Raw genomic sequence first — 25451 nt, 5'->3', positions numbered from 1 at the left:
CTGAGGCAGGAGAATCACTTGAACCCCAGGGGTGGAGGCTGCAGTGAGCCGAGATGGTGCCCCTGTACTCTAGCCTGGACAACAGAACGAGATTCTGTCTCCAAAAAAAAAAAAAAAAAAAAAAAGGCTGGGCGCAGTAGCTCACTCCTATAATCCTGGCACTTTGGGAGGCCAAGGCGGGTGGATCACCTGAGGTTGGGAGTTTGAGACCAGCCTGACCAACATGGAGAAACCCCATCTCTGCTAAAAATACAAAATTAACCAGGCGTGGTGGCACAATGCTGGTAATCCCAGCTACTTGGGAGGCTGAGGCAGGAGAATCGCTTGAACCCAGGAGGCAGAGGCTGCAGTGAGCTGAGAGCTTGCCATTGTGCTCCAGCCTGGGCAACAAGAGCGAAACTCCGTCTCAAAAAAAAAAATAGATGTATTAAGATATAATTTGCATACTATACAATTCACCCATTTAGAGTCAGTGGTTTGGAGTATATTCAGAGTTGTACAACCATTACCGGAAGAAACCCCATCTTCCTTGGCTGTCACTGTTCACTCCTCCTGCCCCATCCTAGATTCTGTCACTTAGCGCAGTATTAGCTTTTTTTTTTTTTTTTTTTTTTTTTTTTGAGACAGAGTCTCGCTCTGTCGCCCACGCTGGAGTGCAGTGGCGTAATCTCGGCTCACTGCAAGCTCCACCTCCCGGGTTCATGTCGTTTTCCTGCCTCAACCTCCCGAGTAGCTGGGACTACAGGCGCCTGCCACTGCGCCCGGCTAATTTTTTGTATTTTTAGTAGTGACGGGGTTTCACCGTGTTAGCCAGGATGGTCTCGATCTCCTGACCTCATGATCCACCCGCCTCCGCCTCCCAAAGTGCTGGGATTACAGGCATGAGCCACCGTGCCTGGTCTGCATTTTAGGTTTTTTAATTGAAATATAATTCACATACAAAATTTCACATAACACAGATTTCAGCTTTTTGAAGTACACAGTGTGTTGGTTTTTAGTATTGACAAAGGTTGTGCACCCATCACCACTATCCAATTCCAGAACGCTTTCGTCACCCCAAAAATAAGCCCTGTAGCTCACTCCCAGTTCCCTCTTGCTCCCATCCTCTGGCAACCAAGAATGTGCTTTTGTCTCTAGGGATGTGTCTGTTCTGGACATTTTACAGAAATGGAGTCATGCAGCTTGACATGTGTCTGGCTTCTTTCCTGTAGCGGAATGTTTTCCAGGTCCATCCGTGTTGTAGCATGAATCAGTATTGCATTCCTTTCCATGGCTGTATAATCCATTGCATGGATGGACCCTGCTTTATTTATTTAACCATTCCTCAGGGGATGGACCTTTGGGTTGTTTCTACCTATTGTGAATGATGCTGCCATGACCATTCATGTGTAAGTTGTTGTGTAGACATGTTCCAGTTCTCTTGGGTGTATACCTAAGAATTGATTGGGTCATGTGGTAATTATATTTAACCTGAGGAATCATCAGACTGGTCTCCAACATGGCTGCACCATTTTACATTCCCAGCAGCCATGTATGAGGATTCCAATTTCTCTACGACCCCTTCAGTACTTGTTTTCCTGTCTGTGTTTTGGATTCTAGCCAGCCTAGTGGGTGTGAAGTGGAATGTCTTTGTGGTTTTGATTTGTGTCTACCTGATGACAGATGAGGCTGAGCATCTTTTCCTGTGCTTACTACCCATTTGTGTATCTTCTTTGGAGAAGTTTCTCTCCTAACCAAGTTGTCACTTGCCACATTTGATGTCTTGTTAAGAAAAGTCAGTCTTAGGCCGGGCACAGTGGCTCATGCCTGTAATCCCAGCACCTTGGAAGGCCGAGGCAGGCGGATCACAAGGTCGGGAGATCGAGACCATCCCGGCAAACACGGTGAAACCCCGTTTCTACTAAAACTACAAAAAATTAGCCGGGCATGGTGGCGGGCGCCTGTAGTCCCAGCTACTCGAGAGGCTGAGGCAGGAGAATGTTGTGAACCCGGGAGGCAGAGGTTGCAGTGAGCCAAGATCGCACCACTGCACTCCAGCCTGGGCGACAGAGCCAGACTTTGTCTCAAAAAAGAAAAAAAAAATCAGTCTTTTGGCCAGGCGTGGTGGCTCACGCCTGTAATCCCAGCACTTTGGGAGGCCGAAGCGGGCCAGGAGTTCAAGACCAGCCTGGCCAACATGGTGAAACCCGGTCTCTACTAAAAATACAGAAAATTAGCTGGGCATGATGGTAGGTGCTTGTAATCCCAGCTACTCAGGAGACTGAGGAGTCGTTTGAACCTGGGAGGCGGAGGTTGTGGTGAGCCCAGATCATGCCGCTGTACTCCAGCCTGGGTGACAGAGTGAAACTCGGTCTTAAAAAAAAAAAAAAAGGGATCTAGAACTAGAAATACCATTTGACCCAGCTATCCCATTACTGGGTATATACCCAAAGGATTATAAATCATGCTGCTATAAAGACACATGCACACATATGTTTATTGCAGCACTATTCACAATAGCAAAGACTTGGAACCAACTCAAATGTCCATCAATGATAGACTGGATTAAGAAAATGTGGCGCATATACACCAAGGAATACTATGTAGCCATAAAAAAGGATGAGTTAATGTCCTTTGCAGGGAGATGGATGAAGCTGGAAACCATCGGTCTAAGCAAACTATCACAAGGACAGAAAACCAAACACCACATGTTCTCACTCGTAGGTGGAAGTTGAACAATGAGAACGCTTGGACACAGGAAGGGGAACATCACACACCGGGGCCTGTCGGCGGGGGGGCTGGGGGAGGGATAGCATTAGGAGATATACCTGATGTAAATGATGAGTTGATGGGTGCAGCAAACCAATATGGCACATGTATACCTATGCATCAAACCTGCATGTTGTGTACGTGTACCCTAGAACTTAAAGTGTAATAAAAAAAATTTAAAAAACATCAGCTTTATTGTACAACTGAGTCTGAATTCAAAGACAAAGACATGTCTTCAGGTCTGGTGTTTGGAAAACCAGTTTCTTGCATAGTCATAGATTTCTATTTTTCAAAGCTGAGAGGATACAAATGGTGTAGGTTGAGCTGGGGAGCTGGGTGTTGGTATTGATATCTGCAGCCCTGGCTTTGTTTTCATCGACTTGGGTGAGTACTGGAGGAGGCCAGCATCGGGGAATGGAACGATTATGTGCTCAGCTCCTGAAGCTGTGAAAGGCACAACTCTCAGACCTGCTTCCTGGTAGTGTGGATGCAAATCCGGTGGATGTTTCATTGGGGGCGCCAGCTGCCATCTTTCAGAGGTGCCTTTTTAGTATTGCCTTCTGTCTCTAAGAGACGACCGAGGCGTCTGGGTGCCAGGTAGGAAGCTCACAATCGGTCAGTCTGAGTTTGAGAACCTGGAGGCAGAAATCACCAAGACATTAGACCCACAGATGGCCAGCAAATCCACCAAATCCCTGGGCCGAACAATCCATCGTGAGTCTCTAGGATATCAGTGGTCATAAAGAAGCACTCTCCGTTTCAGAAGCTTTCGAATGCTGGGGGGTCTGTAGTGAAAATGACATATACAACTCGTGTGTGGTCGAGGGGAGATCTGGGCCTGATGAAACTTTTGAAGGCTAAATGTTTTCATTCTTTTTTAAAACAAAAAATACTGTTGTTGAAATGGGGGCCTTGTTGAGTTGCCCAGGCTGGTCCTGAACTGGGCTCAAGCGACCCACCCACCTTGACCTCTCCAAGTGCCGGAATTACAGACATGAGCCACTGCACCCAGCCTGACGGCTGAATGTTTTGTTCCAGCAATAGCCTCAGTAGCAGGTTGCAAGACGGTGTCCCATACATGCTGGTGGTTGGCTTCAGTTTAAGTAATTGCAAAGGCAAATATATTTCTGACAGAATATTCCTTCTCTTGTGTTAATAGCGATGAGCTCATCTCCTTGGTTAGTTTGACTAGAACACGCCCTTTTTCTTTTCTTCAGGCCGGACAATGCAGTACCAGGGGATGTGCTGGTGTTGACAAAACCCCTGGGGACACAGGTGGCAGTGGCTGTGCACCAGTGGCTGGATATTGTGAGTAAACCACTGCTGTGCTGGGAGGGAGGGAATGGGACGTTCGGAGGTAATTTTTGTTGGAGAACTTGGGAAATGAGGTTTTTTAGTTTCATATCCAGGGAGTTAATGTTAGTCAAGTCCTTAAAGAAATCCTAGGAATTGTTCATATTCTTTAAATAACAGTTTTGCACATTGAATGCTTGATTGCAGTAGGTAAGCCCCAGCTTGGAGCTTTAAGATTTTTCTATAAAGAATTCGCTCGGCAGGGGGTTAGCTTTGTTTACTTGGCCCTGAGATAGCTTCGTCTTTCATGTCTTAAACATGACTAAGAAATAATATGGAGGATAATGTGTGGAAGGCGTGGTGTTTGGGGTATAAATAAAGCCAGGGTTATTGACAGTTTAATTTTTTTTTTTTTTTTTTTTTTTTTTTTGAGATGGAGTTTTGCTCTTGTTGTCTAGGCTGGAGTGCAGTGGCACGATCTCAGCTCACTGCAACCTCCGCCTCCTGGGTTCAAGCGATTCTCCTGCCTCAGCCTTCCGAGCAGCTGGGATTACACGCCACCACACCCAGCTAATTTTTGTATTTTTAGTAGAGATGGGGTTTCTCCATGTTGGTCAGGGTGGTCTTGAACTCCCAACCTCAGGTGACCCATCCGCCTCGGCCTCCCAAAGTGTTGGGATTACAGGTGTGAGCCATCTCACCTGGCGACAGTTTAAATTGTTTTATGCAGTTTTTGGTTGTTTTTGTTTGGTAGTTTTGCTTTTTAAACTGATTAATAACTCAGAACATTTTGATAAATAATTCTCTCGTGGAGAATGAATCTATCTAGAATGAGGATACGTCTCCTGAGTCATTTTTCCAGTGAGCTATAATCATACTTTAAGATTGGTTTTCTTCACTGCCATAACAACTCACAAATTAATAAGATTGGGGTATATTCTCACGTATCATGGTGCATTTAATTTCTACAACTATCATCTGAAACTACCAGTCCTGAGAAACAGTTGAAAGAGAATAATCAATAATTGCACGTCTTTCATCAGCCTGGTATATCTTAGCTTGATGTAGCAGGGTAGAGAAATTCTCTAAGGCTGCCACGTTCTTTAGCTGATTTTTTTTTTTTTTTTTTTTTTTTGAGACAGAGTCTCGCTCTGTCGCCCAGGCTGGAGTGCAGTGGCGCGATCTCGGCTCACTGCAAGCTCCGCCTCCCGGGTTCATGCCATTCTCCTGCCTCAGCCTCCTGAGTATCTGGAACTACAGGCGCCCGCCACCGCGCCCGGCTAATTTTTTGTATTTTTAGTAGAGACGGGGTTTCACCGTGGTCTCGATCTCCTGACCTTGTGATCCGCCCGCCTCGGCCTCCCAAAGTGCTGGGATTACAGGCGTGAGCCACCGCGCCCGGCCTTCTTTAGCTGATTTTTCCCTCCTCTCCCTGTGATGGGGAGCAGAGCGGAAGGCCATTGCAGGGATGTTGCACAGAGGCGCCTTCCAGCCCTACCTCCCAGGCCTGAGCTAGCAGGGAGCTGGAAGCAGGCGAGGCAGGGAGTGTCAGGGATGGGGGAGCCCTTCTCCACTAGCAGGACACTACACTGCGTCTACAGCAGTGCTGCTCTGAGTCCTGCTAGGCTACACATACCCAATACATCACAGCATTTGATTACAGAAACGTGGGATGAGAACAGAAAAGACGCCATGCTGACAGGTCTAATGGACACCTAAAATACTATCCATGGAAAAACCAGAGTTGGAAAGTTCACTTTTCTGAGTTAAAGTCCCTAGAAGTTAAATAAGGAAAAAGTTGCTGTATTTCTCAGTGGCTGGAAGTAAAGATTAATGACATTTTCCTCCCTTTCTCTCCCTCACCTATGTTCCTATTATTAGCCTGAGAAATGGAATAAGATCAAACTAGTGGTCACCCAAGAAGATGTAGAGCTGGCCTACCAGGAGGCAATGATGAACATGGCGAGGCTCAACAGGACAGGTATGACAGGCGGGAAGGGCGCTTCGGTCCCAGGGGTCCAAGATAGTAAATGTCTTAGGCTTTGGTGGCCATATACAGTCTCAGGGTAGGTGGCCAGATTTTTGGCCAGTGACTACAGACCGTCTTCTCCTGGTACCAGGTTGGCGTTCCATAGATCACTGCAGATGGTCCCCGACTTACAGTGCTTTATGATAAAGAAGGAAGTCCTAACCTCTGACGTACCAGAGGGACTGTTTCTAGAAAGCATTTGTGTGGGTTACCTATGTAAGATTTGGAAGCAAACCATTCAGAATGGAAATACAGAAAGTTTAATATACTGGAGCTATTTCCAGAACATGACCTTGGAAGCCTAGAGGTGCTCCCACTCCCACCCATCCCCTGCATTCCTGCTTGGGGTAACCACTGAATTTTGTGTTTATTTTCTTGCATTTTAGAATGTTTTTATTGCACAGCCCTTGTGTTCTTAAGCAGTAAATTAGTTTTGCATTTTTTAACTTGTTTTTATCCACCATTGTTCCTGAGAGTCTCCTTGTTGTATGTAGCTGTAGTAGATTCCTTTTGACTGCTGTATGGTTTTTCCACTACCTTCTCTGCTCTCCTGTTTTGACACTGGGGTGACTGCTGTGGACTTCCTAGGCCCAGCCCTCTCTGATGGACGTGTAAGAGATCAGTACTGGCTCGGCTTTTATGGATAGTGCCAAACTGTCTTCTGAAGTGTTCATCACAGTTTACAATGGCACGCTATGTTTAACAAGCGTTTTTGAATATGTCTTCTCTTCCCATTTATTTTATACATTTTTTCTACTATAAAAGAATTATATTCTTATTATAGAAAAGTTTTTAGAAAATGGAAAGTAGTAGAGAAAAAGGTTGTCCATAGTCCCTCTACCCAAAACAGCTCCTGCTAGCATTTTTATGTATTCTTCCAGGACTTTTTCACGTTTGGCTGCTGGTTTACTATTGTTTTAAAGTAGTGGTTAGTGTAAGTTTTCACTATATAAGTGGTTAGTATATGTATTTAGAGTGCCTGCTTTCATTCTTTTGACATGACTAATGTTTCCCATATTATATATCCTAGTAAACTCTTTTTTTTTTTTTCTTTGGAGACAGGATCTAACTCTGTCACCTAGGCTGGAGTGCATTGGCATGATCTTGGCTCACTGCAACCACCACCTACCAGGTTCAAGCAATTCTCTTGCCTCAGCCTTCCCAGTAGCTGGGACTACAGGCATGGATCACCATGCCCTGTGGATTTTTGTATTTTTGGTAGAGACGGAGTTTGGCCAGGCTGGTCTCAAACTCCTGACCTCAGGTGATCCACCCTCCTCAGCCTCCCAAAGTGCTGGGATTACAGGCGTGAGCCACCGCACCCGGCCTCGAGTCTTTTCACTAAATGGTGCTGGAACAAGTGGACATTCACATGAAAAAAATTATTCTGGATGCAGGTCTTATATCTTTCATAAAGATTAACTCAAAATGAGTGTTTAGTGTGTTTTCACACTGCTATAAATAGCCAAGACTGGGTAATTTATTTATTTATTTATTTATTTATTGGAGATGGAGTCTCACTGTATCACCCAGGCTGGAGTGCAGTGGGGTGATCTCAGCTCACTGCAACCTGTGCCTCCCGAGTTCAAGCGATTCTCCTGCCTCAGCCTCCCGAGTAGCTGGGATTACAGGCGCCCACCACCACACCCAGCTAATTTTTGTATTTTTAGTAGAGACAGGGTTTCACCATGTTGGTCAGGCTCGTCTTGAACTCCTGACCTCAGGTGATCCACCCACCTTGGCTTCCCAAAGTGCTGGGATAACAGGCATGAGCTACCATGCCCGGCTGACTGGGTAATTTATAAAGGAAAGAGGTTTAATTGACTCACAGTTTCACTTGGGGGAGGCCTCAGGAAACTTACAGTCATGGCGGATGGTGAAGGGGAAACAGGCACCTTCTTCATGAGGCAGCAGGACAGAGAAGAGCATGGGAAACTGCCACTTAGAAAACCATCAGATCTCGTGAGAATTCATTCACCCTGACGAGAACAGCATGAGGGAAACCACCCCATGATTCAGTCACCTCCCACCAGGTTCCTCTCTTGACATGTGGGGATTACAATTTGAGATGAGATTTGGATGGGGACACAGAGCCAGACCATATTGATGACTCGTAAACCTAAATAAAACAATATAAAACTGGAAGGATAACATCAGAGAAAGTTTAGGTGGCTTTGGGTTTGGTGATGACTTTATAACACCAAAAACACTATCTGTTAAAGAAAAAATTGGTAAGTTTGGCTTCATTAATATAAAAAACTTCTGCTCTGTGAAAAACACTGTTAAGGGGATGAAAAGACAAGCCACACACTGGGAGAAAAATTTTGCCAAACACATACCTGTTCAAGGTCAGGTATCCAAAATACACAAAGCACTCTTAAAACTCAATAAAAAAAAAAACTCAATTTAAACATGGCCCAAAGACCTTGACAGACACCACAAAAGAAGATACACACATGGCAAGTAAGCATAAAAGGAAACCTCAGTGTCGTACGTCAATAGGGAACTGTAGATTAAAGCAATGATTGAGATGCCTCTACATACCTATTAGAATGGCTGAAATCCAAAACACTGAGAATAGCCTGGGCAACATGGTGAAACCCCATCCCTACCAGAAAAATACAGAAAATTAGCTGGGCATGGTGGCTTGCGCCTTAGCCCCAGCTACTTGGGAAACTGAGGTGGGAGGATCACTTGAGCCCAGGAGGTTAAGGCTGCAGTGGGCTGTAATCGCACCACTGCACTCCAGCCTGGGTGACAAAGTGAGACCCTGTCTCATAAAAAAAACCAAAAGCACTGACAATACCAACTGCTGGCAAGGGTGTAGAGAAACAGGAAGGAACTCTCATCCATTGCTGTCAGGACTGAAGACTGGCACAGCCACTTGGAAACTAAATATGTTATTATATGATGCAACGATTGTGCTCCTTGATATTCACTCAAAGTTGAAAACTTACATTCACACAAAAGCCTGCAGACAAATCTTCGTAGCAGCATTATTCATAATTGCGAAAACTTGGAAGCAACCATTCATTTCTTCAGTAGGTGAGTGGATGAATGGATAAACAAACTGTAGTGTATCTGTAGTATGGAATATTATTGAGCAGTAAAAAGAAAAGAGCTATCAAGCCATGAAAAGATGTGGAGGAATCTTAAGTGCATATTACAGAGTGAAAGAAGCCAGTCTGAAAAAGCTCCATGCAGAAGATTCCAACTGTATGACATTATGGAAAAGGCAAAACTGTAGAGATGGAGAAAAGATCAGTGGTGGCCAGAGGTTATCAGAGAGGAAAGGGGATCAGGTGGAGCACTGAGGATTTTTAGGGCAATGAAAGTTCTCTATGTGATACTGTAATGTTGGATATGTAGAATTGACAGCAAAGGGTGAACCCTAGTGTCCTCTATGACTTTAGTTAATTGTCATGTATTAGTATTGACTTAAATACACTACACTAATGCAACATGTTAATATAGGCGAAACCTGGGGTGAAAGGTAATGGCAGCTTCCTGTTACTTGCCACTTAATTTCTTTCTAAACGCAAAACTGCTCCAAAAAATAAAGTCTATTAAATAATAGGTTGGGTGCAATGGCTTGTACATTTGTACACTTGTAATCCCAGCGCTTTGAGAGGCTGAGGCAGGAGGACTGCCTGAGCCCAAGAGGAGGAGGCTGCAGTGAGTTATGATCATGCCACTGCACTCCAGCCTGGGCAATAGAGCACGACTGTGTCTCTTAAAAAAGAACATTTTTTTAAAAATAAACTTTCACGCAATTCATCTCTAGCAGGAGTACCTTGATATTGAGTGAGGCCTTAAAAAGGGCTAGTCTTGGCCGGGTGTGGTGGCTCACATCTGTAATCCCAGCACTTTGGGTGGCCAGGACGGGCGGATCATGAGGTCAGGATTTCAAGACCAGCCTGGCCAATATGGTGAAACCCTGTCTAAAAGCTGGGCGTGGTGTTGCATACCTGTTGTCCCACCTATTCAGGAGGCTGAGGCAAGAGAATCACTTGAGCACTTGAGGTGGAGGTTGCAGTGAGTCGAGATCTCACCACAGCACCTCAGCCTGGATGACAGAGCGAGACTCCATCTCAAAAAAAAAAAGAAACAAGTGCTGGTATTTGGTTTTCGGATGGTCTTGGTAGGTTTACCTTCCACTGAGATCATCATGCCTCTGCATAATTTTTTTAGTTTACTGGAAAATTACTATTGATTGAAGCTTCCAATAGTTTTCAAGTGGTTCAAACTGAAATAAGAACTTTCGGATTTCATTATGTCTTTGGTTGATTTTACAATGTTGCATTTTCATTATTCCGATTTGTTATCTCCCTGACAAGGAAGGAAGTTGCAGATCAATTGTGGACGTAAGATTTTTGAGTTGAGGAAAGGTGTTCTTTCTCAGAGTCGTCCTTCTCTCTCCCAGCTGCAGGACTCATGCACACATTCAATGCCCACGCGGCCACAGACATCACGGGCTTCGGGATTTTGGGCCATGCGCAGAACCTGGCCAAGCAGCAGAGGAACGAGGTGTCATTTGTAATTCACAACCTCCCGGTGCTGGCCAAGATGGCTGCGGTGAGCAAGGCCTGTGGAAACATGTTCGGCCTCATGCACGGGACCTGCCCAGAGACCTCAGGTACAGGATGCTGGGCGCTTCTGAGGACTAAATAGGCTATCCGAAGGCTCGGCGAGAAAGCAGCACTCCCACCCCGAGTGGGCCCCGACTCTGTTCAAGGTCCGTGCTGCCGACCTCAGCCTCTGTAGCAGCTGGTGCCTTTCCTCCTCCCAGTGGGTCTGGTCCCCGCCATCCTGGGAGGATGCAGCAGCCTTGCCGAAGTTGAGTGTCCTGTGTTCTTTTTGATGCAAGAATATGGTGATGAGGAAAATTAGTCAGCATTCAGTTTTTACTGAAAGCTTTGCATTTGAAATTAACTGTAATACCCATAGGTTACTTTGAACAGGTGATTTTTTTTCCTTGAAAATTGTCTAATGTTGTTTTAAGAATGATACGGAAAAAAAGGGGCCGGGCGTGGTGGCTCTTGCCTGTAATCCTAGCACCTCAGGAGGCTGAGGCGGGCACATCATGTGAGGTCAGGAGTTCAAGACCAGCCTGGCCAACATGGTGAAACCCCATCTCTACTATAAACACACAAAAAATTAGGCACATGCCCTTAATCCCAGCTGCTTGGGAGGCTGAGCCGGGAGAATCACTTGAACCCAGGAGACAGGTTGCAGTGAGCCGAGATTGTGCCACTACACTCCAACCTGGGCGACAGAGCAAGATTCTGCCTCAAAAAAAAAAAAAGAAAAGGAAAAGAGAATGATATAGAATAAAAAAGAATATAATAGGGTATTATGTCTTTAAAGTGCTTTTTTTTTTAAGATATGCAATAATTTATTAGAGGAAACGTAAATGGAGGATAAATGGGAGATGGAGCAAGCGTAGGTTGAGAGAGCTGTCAGACAGCAGTGTAGGTCTGACACCATACGCCCCAATAGTTTTTGACTCCTAGGGAGTTTTTTATATCCCTTGTCATTTTTCTAAACTTAAGCTCCTTTTGTTTCCTCATTAATTTGGTGGCCACGTCTTGTGTTTCCTCATTAATTTGGTGGCCGGAACTTGTGGGACGTCCTCTCCTTCATCATGGCAGATACTCCAGCATGGCCTGCTGAGGCCACCACCCACAGGCCTACAGGCTCGCCGTCCTTCGTTCCCGCTCCCGCGGCCCTAGCCGGAGCCAGACGGTGCATCCTCCTGAAGTGCCATTTTTCTTTTGCCCCCTTTGTTCCTTTTTCCGTCACTGTTTCAGCTTTTAAGTCTCCCTATTTTTTTTTCCACCTTTTTCCACCTCTTTTTCAGTTTTAGTTTCTCTTTTTCTATTTCCTTGCCTCTAGAACTCAGCTTTCTACCCTGCAAAAGAGTGGAATTACCTGGGGATTTTAAATATACACATGCCTGCCAGGCCTGGTGGCTCACGCTTGTAATTCCAGCACTTTCAGAGGCCGAGGTCAGGAGTCGGAGACCAGCCTGGCCAACGTGGTGAAACCCCGTCTCCACTAAAAATACAAGAATTAGCGGGCGATGTTGGTGTGTGCCCCGTAATCCCAGCTACTCCAGAGGCTGAGGCAGGACTATTGCTTGAACCTGGGAGGCACAGGTTGCAGTGAGCCGAGATTGCCCCACTGCAGTCCAGCCAGAGTGAGACTCTGTCTCAAAAAAAAAAAAAAAAAAAAATGCACATGCCTAGCCCCAGCCTCCCAAAAACAGTGGGATGCATCTTGGGCGGGCCTGGGCCTCAGTATGTGGGAAGGCTCCCTGGGAGATTCCATAGTAGGCCGGGGCAAGGGACCACAGTGCTGGGACCACAAAGCCCTGGTCACGTTGACCTGTACAGTGGCGAGGGGGCTTCAGGACTCCGCCAGGCCTCTCACCGCCTTTACAGGGGACCCTTCAGCCTCCCGTTTAAAAAAACAAACCGTTTTCTAGAAGTAAGCTCCAAAAGGGCAGGGTTTTTTTCCCCTGCTGGTTCAGGGTCTGGCCAGGATAGTGTCTGCCACGTAATTGGGCACTGAATGGAAATTACATGAATTGATTAATGTTACCAGCCATTTCAATTTGTTTCCTTTCTTCAGAAATAACAAGTTTTTACTTTTTTTTTTTAATGATGGAGTTTCACTTTTGTCGCCCAGGAGGCTGGAGTGCAATGGCGCGATCTCAGCTCACTGCAGCCTCCGCCTCCCTGGTTCAAGCGATTATCTTGCCTCAGCCTCCAGAGGAGCTGGGATCACAAGGGTGCGCAATCATGCCCAGCTAATTTAGAGACAGAGTTTTACCATGTTGGCCAGGCTGGTCTCGAACTAACTCCTGACCTCAGGTGATCCACCCACCTCGGCCTCCCAAAGTGCTAGGATTACACATGTGAGCCACCGTGCCCAGCCACAAGATTTTTACATTTTGTAGAAGTAGACTACAGTTTTTCCTCATCTTTTTATTTCTACTTAGAAAAATAAAAACTTTTCTGGCCTCGCTACTGGAAAGAGCAACAAAGGTTCATTTTAATGTATTTTATACTGTTTGTCTTTTGGATATAATGACAGAGTCAGGACTGGAACCTAGATACTTTGGGGCATATACTGTATGATGAGTCAAATACAAAAAAGCATTCTCAGTAAAATGAGAACATTGATGTAGAGAATCAGAAGTTCCCTTTTGTTTGTCAATATTTGTTTCAGTGTAGCATGGAAAGAGTAGCTACCACATGGCTTATTGAAGCCCCGAACACCTTACCCCTATACAGTGTTATGTGGTTCACAAAGAGATCATTTTCACAGTTGAAAGTTGGGGCGTATTATGTGTGTGTGTTAGGAGTTTACTAGCAACTGCTTAATTACAGCACAGAACAGACCTCTTAGGCTGGGTGTCGTGGTTCATTCCTGTAGTTGCAGTGAGCTGTGATTGTACCACTGCACTCTAGCTTGGACCACAGAGTGAGACCCTGTCTCAAAAAAAAAAAAAAAAAAGCTTCTACTTGCATATAGGCGGCAGCAAGTTGCTGATGGAAGTTGGGTCTCTGCAGAAGCAGTAGAGGCAGAGAAGCTGCTGTCATGTCAACACTAACAGTCAGTCTTGTTTTCTTTTGCCAGGCGGCCTTCTGATCTGTTTACCACGTGAGCAAGCAGCTCGGTTCTGTGCAGAGATAAAGTCCCCCAAATATGGTGAAGGCCACCAAGCATGGATTATTGGGATTGTAGAGAAGGGCAACCGCACAGCCAGAATCATAGACAAACCCCGGATCATCGAGGTCGCACCACAAGTGGCCACTCAAAATGTGAATCCCACACCTGGGGCCACCTCTTAATCTAGACAGAAATAGCTCTTTGGTTTTGATTTTAAATAGATCTATTTCCCTTATCACTTCAATTAAAGACTATAAACAACAAAAATCTCATTGTGTCTACACATCGGGGTGACCTTAGGTCTGTTTGTAAGTGGATACAATTAATAAAATAAAATCCATTGCCTTTTTTTCCTGTTACATTAACTGAAGATGCACCTAATCTTGAGGCAGCTTCTGAGTTGAGAATTATATTGTTATCCAATACTGTTGATTCATTTTGAATCTTTAGACACTTATCTCTTGCCGCATAGGCTCTTTTTAAAGGTGCTTTCACATAGCACAGACATTACCAGTAGTCATGTCAAATAGCAGTTGGTGTCTTCATTTTATGTATATTTATCATATAAGTCTGATTTTTTTTTTTAAGCGTCTTGAATGGTTTTCTGGAGAGCCAGCATTGGTAAGTTGCACATGACGGTATCCCAGTCATATCCCAGTCATATCCCAGTCATAGGAGGGTTGCATGATTCCTCTGAGTGTTTGATTTGAAAAGCCTAGTCTTGTCTCTCAAGAGCATCTTGGACCCAGAACATTCTCCGGTAGTGCATTCATTTCAACACGGCAAGTGCTTCTTCACTGCATGGAAAACCCTTTGAAGACAAAAAAGAAATCTTATTTCTTTTTTTGTAGCCTTCCTGATATTTACAGTAATATCATTAACTGTTTTATCGATAGCAAAAAAAGAATACTTTTTGCAATGTAATTAGATGTTCTATAGTGCTACAAGGAATTGCCTTCCGAATGGAGGTTCATGTATAATACTCATTTACAATTCAATATATAATTACGCAAATAATTTTTAAATATAATCAATAATAAAGACTGTTCTGTGGATGGTAGTGTTTAATACATTTTATATTTTGTATAGTGATTTCAGGCCTTTTGTTTTCTTAAAATCAGCAGCTGTTTAGCCTAATTCTTAGCATTATTTTGTCCTTTGCGCCAGTACTTTTTTGTGCACGCTTTTTGTGATCTGTGTTAAAAACCTGCATTGCCAACATTGCAGCTCGAACTTAAACTTGTTATTCAAATAAATATTTAATTTTTTAAATTGCTCTTGTATAATCAGATGCCCCTTTTAGTATTATTTTAGAAGCATTGGGAGGGTTTTGCCTAAAGTACAATTTATCGGGAAAAACTAGATTTTAGTTTTATAAAACTTTTAAGTCTTTCATGGGACCTATATTTTCTTGAATTAAATTTTGTAGTTCTAGAATAAATAGGCAATCTAAAAAGGTGTTATCTGTGTGTCGTAAAGTGGAGGCTTCCTTATATTTTAACCTACTGAGCAATGAGGAGGGATTCCTGTCATTAAGCACAAGGGCACTGGATCCTCAAGTGCCCACCTTCATGAGAGAAAAAGCAGCACATCCTGCATGTTTCTGGTGCTTCCTGCTCACAGGCATCAAAGCCGCACATGTAAACTGACTTTTTGCCAAAGGAAATGACCCCTGGGAAGATCAAGCTCTTGGAAGAGGCTTTAACTCGGACGCGACCTCCGGGAACCAGCGGGCAGGGCAGCCTTTATGCATGTGTAACTGGACCTCCAACCATAAGCATGGTGTGCAGTTCGGAAGAGCCTGCTACGGAACTGAAATTGATGGGACATTTTATAGGAATTGATATACAGATGTTGGTCCTCAAAAGCTGCAAACCAGTGGTCTGCAAAATAAAATGTGTTGGAAACCTCTGAGTAAGATCAACCTACTGTTGAGCTTTTTCTTTTTTTAATAACGACTAAATCTGAACTTCAGTGTAGCCTGTGCCCTTTGCCCTGAGAGCTGGTGTTTTCCTCAGTGGCAGGCCTATTGACAGGAGGGAGCTAAGTGGAGTATGTACTTCTGGAAATAATCTTTGAAGATTGCTATGTATAAAGAGAAAATGTTGGGTACTTAGAGATCCGTGTAAGTCTTAAGATCCCCAGAGGACGAATTTGTCTTTAAAGCAGTGTTGGCTGGGCATGGTGGCTCACACGTGTAATCTCAGCACTTTGGAAGGCCAAGGTGGGCAGATGACCAGAGGTCCAGAGAAGACCAGCCTGGCCAACATGGTGAAACCCTGTCTCTACTAAAAATACAAAAATTAGCTGGGTTTGGTGGCGCGCACCTGTATTCCCAGCTACTGGGGAGGCTGAGGCACAAGAACCGCTTGAACCTGGGAGACAGAGGTTACAGTGAGCAACCTGCAATCACCACTGCGCTCCAGCTTGGGCGACAAAGACTCAGTCTCAAAAACAAGCTCTTTGAAACTCAGTCTCAACAAACAAAAACCAGTATTGCATAGTGGCCCAGATCCACCTGTGTTAGAATCACCCGGGGTGTTAGAAGGTGACATTCTTGCCCCTGGTTTTTCAGACTCACAGAATCAGAATTTCTGGGGTGTGGGACTTTGGGAATGTCTTACATAAGGACCCTATGTGGCTATGTCCAAAAAAGTTTGGGAACCACTGATGTCAAAGGAATGTTGCAGAGGAAGGCAGGGAAAGTAAGAGGACCTGGTTTTGTTGTGTTTTTATGAGGCGGAGTCTCACTCTGTCAGCCAGGCTGTAGTGCAGTGGCATGATCTCAGCTCACTGCAACCTCTGCCTCCCAAGTTCCAATGATTCTCCGGCCTCAGCCTCCTGAGTAGCTGGGATTACAGGCGCCCACCACCACACCTGGCTAATTTTTGTATTTTTAGTAGAGACAGGGTTTTGGCATGTTGGTCTCGAACTGAGTTCAAACGATCCGCCCGCCTCGGCCTCCCAAAGTGCTGGGGTTACAGGTGTGAGATAGCATGCCCAGCCTTTTGCAACATATTTTGCAGGAATTTTTTCCTCAACCATTCTCTTAACCATTCTGGCCAAATCTTGACCATTCTGTTTACTTCCCACATCTGAGCTATGGCGCAGCAAAGAAGCAGAAAAACCTGTATTTTGAAAGCTCCATGAAGACTCAAATGATTGTCATTGAATATTGGAGTTCTTGGCAAAATCTATGTAGAACATTTTAAAAGTCAGTGGACAGGCCAGACACGGTGGCTCCTGTCTATAATCCTAGCACTTTGCTGAGACAGGAGGATCACTTGAGCACAGGAGTTCGAGACCAGCCTAAGCAATATAGTGAGACCTCGTCTCTACAAAAAATAAAATTTAAAAAGTCGGTGGACAGTAAGTAGTTGATTTGACTTTCTGGTAGTCCTTTTATTTTATTTTATTTTATATTTTATTTTATTTATTTTATTTCGAGATAGAGTCTCACTCTGTCGCCCATGCTGGAGTGCAGTAGCGCAAACTCGGCTCACTACAATCTCCACCTCCTGGGTTCACGCCGTTCTCCTGCCTCAGCCTCCTGAGTAGCTGAGACTACAGGCACCTGCCACCACGCCCGGCTAATTTTTTATATTTTTTAGTAGAGTTTCGCTAACACGGGTTTCACTGTGTTAGCCAGGATGGTCTGGATCTGACCTCGGGATCTGCCTGCCTCGGCCTCCCAAAGTGCTGGGATTACAGGCATCAGCCACCACGCCCGGCCCCTCTGGTAGCACTTTAAAACTTCGCACTGAAGTGTATTTATCTTGGTATACTGATTTGTTTTCTGTAAATCCTATAGTATAGTTGCATCCAAAAATACAATCTGTTAGAATGCATAGAATTAGTGAATACAACCTGAGGCAACTGGATCATGGTGGAGTCAGTCATTCAGGAACTAGGAATAATCTGTGAAGGAATATTGAAGCTGCTTATTTGCACGGGCTGTGTTGAGGTATTTATTGTGTTTCAGTCCAAGAAAAATTGCAATATTGTATAAGCAATATGTACTTTTGGCTCAGTCTTTAAAAATAGTAGATTATAGTCTTCCAAGTTCTGCATGCTTTATAATGAATAAATGTGTTTTAAATTGTTCTGTTTATAGATGAATGAGCCAGTCATTTTCAGTCTGAATTTAGCATTCCCTTTAAAAGAGTTATATCTGAGTTCTCAATCTTAGTTTTAATTGTATAGAGGCCAGAATAGCTATACTGTGCTGCACTTTATTTTTAGGTCACAGAGCAAGCGGAGACACCAACGCTTCAGATACCTGTCGTGTCTGCGTGTGTGTTTTTGTGTATATTTGTGTGTGTGTATATATCCTTGAGTTGCTCACTTCCACACCCAGCCCACCCTTTTCCTCTAGCTTAGGTAGTGGTTGCATAGACATCATAATTTACTTTGAACAGTAATTTGTAAATTTTTCTCATTAAGAATCCACATATGAATCATAGTCATGAAATATGCCAAGGGGCACAATGAAAATCACCAATGTCCTGTTAAAAGTGAAGCATGGGAATATCCTCTTATCTATGCTTAAATCTCTGTCTTGAATGAGGACGGGAGTGGATGGATTACACAAGGTCTTCATTTAGTAAACAGTAGGTGAGACAGGGTGCTCCTATAGGCATCTAGACAGGTTCTGGAATTGCCTGGAATCCAAGCCTGCTGCCAATGCCAAATGCTTTGGTTTGTCTGTGAATTCGGGGTAAGGATGATGCTGTAGGGTTCCCTATGTTTCACAGTCCTTAAATATGACGTCCAGCCCTGAACACACAGTTGATGCTTTCCGTGGTTTTTGTCCTAAGTCCTGTTGCCTTCAGAGGGCGTTTTATGCTTAGGAGAAACTGCATGTAATGAAGCCTATCAAAGCTTCATAGAAAGAAACAGAAAGCCGGGCGCGGTGGCTCAAGCCTGTAATTCCAGCACTTTGGGAGGCCGAGACGGGTGGATCACGAGGTCAGGAGATCGAGACCATCCTGGCTAACACAGTGAAACCCCGTCTCTACTAAAAAATACGAAAAACTAGCCGGGCGAGGTGGCGGGCGCCTGTAGTCCCAGCTACTCCGGAGGCTGAGCCAGGAGAATGGCGGGAACCCGGGAGGCGGAGCTTGCAGCGAGCTGAGATCCGGCCACTGCACTCCAGCCTGGGCGACAGAGCGAGACTCCGTCTCAAAAAAAAAAAAAAAAAAAAGAAAAAAAAAAAAAAAAAAAAAGAAAAGAAAAGAAAAAAGAAAGAAACAGAAAAGGCCGGGCGCGGTGGCTCACGCCTGTAATCCCAGCACTTTGGGAGGCTGAGCTCAGGAGTTCGAGACCAGCCTCAACATGGAGAAACCCTGTCCCTAATGAAAAAAAATACAAAATTAGCCGGGCATGGTGGTACATGACTGTAATCCCAGCTACTCGGGAGCCTGAGGCAGGAGAATTGCTTGAACCTGGGAGGCGGAGCTCGTGGTGAGCCGAGATTGTGCCATTGCACTCCAGCCTGGGCAACAAGAGCGAAACTCCATCTCAAAAAAAAAAAAAAAAAAAAAAGAAACGAAACAGAAAACTCACTCACTCTATTAGTGATCCGATTGCAGAAAAGCCAGTGTGTTTTCTACTATTATATTTTTAGAACAAGCATAGGTCCCTAGAAAATTATAAGGGTCTGGCCAGGTGCAGTGGTTTAAGCCTGTAATCCCAACACTTTGGGAGGCCGAGGTGGGCAGATCACGGGATCAGGAGTTCGAGACCAACTTGACCAACATGGTGAAACCCTGTCTCTACTAAAAATACAAAAATTATCCGGGTATGGTGGCATGCACCTGTAATCCCAGCTACTCAGGAGGCTGGGGCAGGAGAATGGTGTGAACCCAGGAGGCGGAGCTTGCAGTGAGCCGAGATCGCGCCACTGCACTCCAGCCTGGGCAACAGAGCAAGACTCTGTCTCAAAAAAAAAAAAAGAAAATTATAAGGGCCTATAAAATGTTAACGTTGACCATTACCCGGTATCCAGTCCTATATGTTGCTTGATTCTTTTTTTTTTTTTTTTTTTTAGGCGGAGTCTCACTCTGTCACCCAGGCTGGAGTGCAGTGGTGTGATCTCGGCTCACTACAACATCCGCCTCCCAGGTTCAAGTGATTCTCCTGCCTCAGCGTCCTGAGTAGCTGGGATTACAGGCACCTCCCATCATGCCAGGCTAATTTTTGTATTTTTAGTAGAAACAGGGTTTCACCATGTTGGCCAGGCTGATCTTGAACTCCTGACCTCAAGTGATGGGGGTCACTCAGCTTCCCAAAGTGCCGGGATTACAGGCATGAGCCACCGCACCTGGCTGGCATATCTGTTTCTTACTACATCCAGGAAATGTTTCCCCATTTTCAGGACTCATGATTGCAGTGGGCTCACCCAGATAATACATGGTAATCCCCCTATCAAAGTCCTCAACGTTAATCACATTTGGAAAATCCCTTTTGCCAGGTAAGATAACAGCCACAGATTCCAGAGCTTAGGGCATGAACATCTTTGGGGAGGACCATTATTCTTCCCACCACAAGGCCGTGTACCCACGGGGTAGCTGCTTCACCAGGGGAGAGATTTTTGCAGCCAAGAAACAAAGCTGTTGCCTCAAACATGGTATTTTTAAAACCAGTGAACAAGAATTGCTTACACAGCCATACCAAGCCGGGGCCAGCAGGGCGGAAGGTCAGCTCACCACTAGCTACCAAGCTTTGTGCACAAAGCAAATATGGGCCACTAGACAGGCTGTGGCAGAATCGACTTTTCTTTCTTTTTTTTTTTTTTTTGAGTCCGAGTCTTGCTCTTGTCACCCAAGCTGGAGTGCAGTGGCACGATCTCGGCTCACTGCAACCTCTGCCTCCCGAGTTCAAGAGATTCTCCTGCCTCAGCCTCCCTCCCCAGTAGCTGGGATTACAGGTACCCGCCACCACACCCCGCTAATCTTTGTATTTTTAGTAGAGATGGGGTTTCACCATGTTGGCCAGGCTGGTCTGAAACTCCTGGCCTCAGGTGATTTGCCCCCCTCGACCTCCCAAAGTGGGTTTTACAGGCATGAGATACCGTGCCCGGCTGGAATCGACTTTTCTTTCTTTCTTTTTTTTTTTTTTTTTTGAGATGCGGTTTTGCTCTTGTTAACCAGGCTGTAGTGCAGTGGTGCGATCTCAGCTCACTGCAACCTCTGCCTCCCGGGTTCAAGCGATTCTCGTGTCTCAGCCTCTGGAGTAGCTGGGATTACAGGCATGTGCCACCACGCCTGGCTAATTTTGTAGTTTTAGTAGAGACAGGGTTTCTCCATGTTGGTCAAGCTGGTCTCGACCTCCTGACCTCAGGTGATCTGCCCACCTCGGCCTCCCAAAGTGTTGGGATTACAGGCGTGAGTCACCATGCCCAGCTGGAATTGACTTTTCTATAGTGCAAGGATCACGTAGCAGTTTTTGACTAATGTTTTAGAGAACATCCTATCCCAAATACTTGCATTGTACAACAGCAGAGAAATTCTGTACATGATTCATCTCCTAAGTGTTTTCCTCTACAGGAGTGGTCCCCAGGCTTTTTGGCACAAGGGACTAGTTTTGTGGAAGGCAATTTTTCCACGGACTGGGGCACGGTGCCCGGGGAAGGTTTCAGTATGATTCAAGCACATTACATTTATTTTGTACTTTATTTCTACTATGATTACATTGTAATATGTAATGGAACAACTACAACCCACCATAATGTAGAATCAGTGGGAGCCCTGAGCTTGTTTTCCTGCCACTAGACGGTCCCATCTGGCAGCGATGGGAGACAGTGATGGATCATCAGGCATTAGATTCTCATAAGGAGCAGACAACCTACATCCCTCACATGCGCAGTTCACAACAGGGCTCTTGCTCCTATGAGAATCTAATGCCGCTGCTGATCTGACAGGAGGCAGAGCTCAGGGGGGAATGCTTGCTCACCCCATCCTGTGTGGCCCAGTTCCTCACAGGGCACAGACTGGTAAGGGTCTCCGGCCTGGGAGTTGGGGACCCCTGCTCTGTAGTATTTCTCTCTGAGTCACCGGCTTCCAGAGTCTCATTATTTTACCCTTTCACTGGAGTCCCAGTTTTAAGGGGGTTGGGCACTGCCTTGCTGTAGTCTCTTGAATTCTGTCCGGACCTTCTGTGACTGCCTTCCATTGACACCCTCAGAGGATGCAGGACTAAGGTGGCAGCATCACAAAATGGACTTGTGGATCTCTCAATCGTTGCTGAAGAATCACTGAGAAGTAAACTTTCATTTGGTTGAGGCATTAACATTTCAGGGTTTACTTATTACTACAGCATAGCTTAACCTACCCTAAGATATAAATCAACAGGCAATTCACAAATTTGCAAATGACCAGTGTAGAGCTCAAAACTTGTTCAGTCTCACTAGATAGGCAAATTTAAACAATATGAAGTCATTTTATTTTTTGCCTACCCTAATTGGCAAGGATTTTAAAAGGGTAAGGCAGCCAGGCGCAGTGGCTCATGCCTGTAATCCCAGCACTTTGGGAGGCCGAGGCAGGTGGATCATAAGGTCAGGAGATCGAGACCATCCTGGCTAACAAGGTGAAACCCCATCTCTACTAAAAAATACAAAAAAACTAGCCGGGCGTGGTGGCGGGCGCCTGTAGTCCCAGCTACTTGGGAGGCTGAGGCAGGAGAATGGTGTGAACCCGGGAGGTGGAGGTTGCAGTGAGCTGAGTTCACGCCACTGCACTCCAGCCTGGGCGACAGAGCAAGACTCCGTCTCAAAAAATAAATAAATAAATAAATAAATAAATAAATAAATAAACGTAAGGCAGCCAGGTGCAGTCGCTCACGCCTGTAATCCTAGCACTTTGGGAGGCCAAGGCCGGTGGATCACTTGAGGTTGGGAGTTCGAGACCAGCCTGACCAACATGGAGCAACCCTGTCTCTACTAAAAATACAAAATTAGCCAGGCATGGTGGCATATGCTTGTAATCCCAGCTACTTAGGAGGCTGAGGCAGAAGAATCGTTTGGATCCGGGAGGCGGAGGTTGCAGTGAGCTGATATCGCACCATTGCACTCCAGCCTGGGCAACAAGAGCAAAACTTGGTCTCGAAAAAATAAAAAAAAATAAAAAGGGTAAGGCCTCAGGTTTTATTATCAACGCTCATTGATAACAGCATTTTGAGACTTGTTTGGCAATATTAAAATGTTTGATAGCCTTTGACTAGCAACTCTATGTCAAATAATTTATCCTAAGGAAATACCTAAGGAAATACCCATGGGACTACCCAACAATGAAAATCAGCATATTCATCAAATTATTTACAACTGTAAGCAAAAAAGAAAGGAAAAGAAAACATAAACTTACATATAGTAATAGAGCGTTGGTTCAATGAGTACAGGAAAATCTACAGTCTAGAATGCTATGAAGTCATCAAAAAATCAGGTCTTAGGCAGGGCGCAGTGACTCACGCCTGTAATCCCAGCACTTTGGGAGGCCGAGGCGGGCAGATCACGTGAGGTCAGGAGTTCAAGGCCAGCCTGGCCAACACGGTGAAACCCCATCTCTACCAAAAATACAAAAATCAGCTCGCCACCTCGCCCGGATAGTTTTTTGTATTTTTAGTAGAGACGGGGCTTCACCGTGTTAACCAGGATGGTCTTGATCTCCTGACCTCGTGATCTGCCCGCTTCGGCCTCCCAAAGTGCTGGGATTACAGGCGTGAGCCACCGCGCCTGGCCAGGGTCCCCAACCTTTAATAAACAAGGAAAGGGTGATGAACTGAATTCACATCGTCAGTTTTTTTTTCTCCTGGCAGCAGTACCCACATCTCACCAAGCGAGGGCAGTAAGGAGACGCCGCCTCGCCGGTATCCACCCGGAAATGAGGGTTCCCACCGGCAGAAAGAGGCGGACCCTGCACCTGCACCCGCCCCAGGCCCCGCGCTTCCGTTCAAACCGTGACAAACCGCTGGGTCCTTGAGAGCTGCGGGTCACTCCTACATGGTCACATTCCCGCGCGGGATGCCGAAGTGGGGCAGATGAGGTCCGGAGCTGCTGAGGCCTCCCGGGTCCTTCTGTTGGCCTGAGACCCTGGGGTGGGCGGAATCCCGGAGAAAGCGGGAGGGACCAGGGGAAGCCCTGGCGCTGCCGTTTTCCTCCCCGCCTGCGCAAACGGGAAGGGGCTGGTGATGCTGGCTGCGGGCCTCCCTCCTGGACTGCGACATTGTCACCAAATTCTATAAACATCTCATGCAAGCAGTGATAACGTGTGCTGCGACGTTCTGGAAGTAACTCTTAAGCTAAAAAAAAAAAATCAGTGAGAAAATGAGACAGTAAAACAGTGCAATGCTATGTCAATATCCATAGTTACGGAATAGAAAAGAAATCTTACAAAGAGGTGCTCCAGTTCTCTAAGAAATTTACACCCTACTGGGCTGTCTGCATCAGACTTTTCTGGAGGTCATTTATTTTATTCATTTTTTTTTTTTTAATGACCTACCGAACTGTTTATAATATTATGGGCTGGAGTCCCACTAAATGAAATACCCCTTTTGAATGGCATATATGACTTTTAGGGATGAATCTTAGCATTTTTATTTTTTTATTTTTATTTTCAAAACTTCATTGTTGCTGTTTTGGAGTTTTGTTTGTTTTTTGTTTTTGTGTTTTTTGGACAGGGCCTCACTCTGTTGGCCAGGCTGGAGTGCAGAGGTACGATCTGGGCTCAGGTGATCCTCCTGTCACAGGACGTGCCATAGACAAAACTCCTCAGACACGGGGTTAAAGAAGGAAGAGCCTTTATTAGGCTGGGAGCTTCGGCAGACTTGAGTCTCAAAAAACCAAGCTCCCTGACAAAGAAATTTTTGGCCCTTTGAAGGGCTTACAACTCTAAGGGGTCTACATGAAAGGGTCGTGATAGATCGAGCAAGCGTGGGGAAGGTGACTGGGGGCTACATGCAACAGCTAACAGAAAGTTTTGCAATGCTTCCTCACACAATGTCTGGAATTTTTTTTTTTTTTTTTCTTTTTTTTTTGAGACTGAGTCTTGCTCTGTCACCCAGGCTGGAGTGCAATGGCTGGATCTCGGCTCACTGCAAGCTCCGCCTCCCGGGTTCACACCATTCTCCTGCCTCAGCCTCCCGAGTAGCTGGGACTACGGGTGCCTGCCACCAGGCCTGGCTAATTTTTTGTAGATCAGGTGTTCTCACTATGTTACCTAGGTTGGTCTTGATCTCTAGCAATCCTGTGCTCAAGTGATCCTCCCGCCTCGGCCTCCCAAAGCGTTGGGGTTACGGGCGTGAGCCACCGCATCTGGTTAAAAACCTGTTTGTTTGTTTGTTTGTTTGTTTGTTTGTTTTAGAGGCGGAGTCTTGCCCCGTCCTAGGCTGGAATGCAGTGGTGCGATCTTGGCTTACTGCATTCTCCACCTCCCGGTTGCAAGCGATTCTCTTGCTTCAGCCTCCCCAGCAGCTGGGATTACAGGCGTGCGCCACAACACCCAGCTAATTTTTGTATCTTTAGTAGAGACAGGGTTTCACCAAGTTGGCCAGGCTGGTCTTGAACTCCTGACCCTGTGATCCGCCCGCCTTGGCCTCCCAAAGTGCTAGGATTACAGGCGCGAGCCACCGTGCCTGGCAAACTTTTTGTTTAAATCGAAGATTTTATTCTTTCAGCTGTCAATGGAAGGAGCAGTCACGTGGGGTGAAATAG

At 45.5% G+C, this 25451-nt stretch overlaps 1 protein-coding gene across 4 annotated transcripts in view; it reads left to right on the top strand.

Moving 5' to 3' along the window:
* Nucleotides 1-15671, top strand: part of SEPHS1 (selenophosphate synthetase 1) — a 30735-nt gene extending 15064 nt beyond the window's left edge. For 2 of the 4 annotated variants that reach the window (XM_015146468.3, XM_077944948.1), the window contains 4 exons: nucleotides 3966-4056; nucleotides 5923-6022; nucleotides 10494-10706; nucleotides 13715-15671. In XM_015146468.3, coding sequence (XP_015001954.1) covers nucleotides 3966-4056; nucleotides 5923-6022; nucleotides 10494-10706; nucleotides 13715-13929 — 619 coding nt within the window. In that variant the 3' untranslated portion in view covers nucleotides 13930-15671. 4 annotated transcript variants of the gene reach the window in all.
* Nucleotides 15672-25451: the final 9780 nt, after the last annotated feature.

The sequence above is a fragment of the Macaca mulatta genome, chromosome 9 (genome assembly GCF_049350105.2).
Source record: "Macaca mulatta isolate MMU2019108-1 chromosome 9, T2T-MMU8v2.0, whole genome shotgun sequence".
In the NCBI taxonomy this organism is placed as follows: Eukaryota; Metazoa; Chordata; class Mammalia; order Primates; family Cercopithecidae; genus Macaca; species Macaca mulatta.
This window is presented reverse-complemented; position numbering and strand designations above follow the sequence as displayed.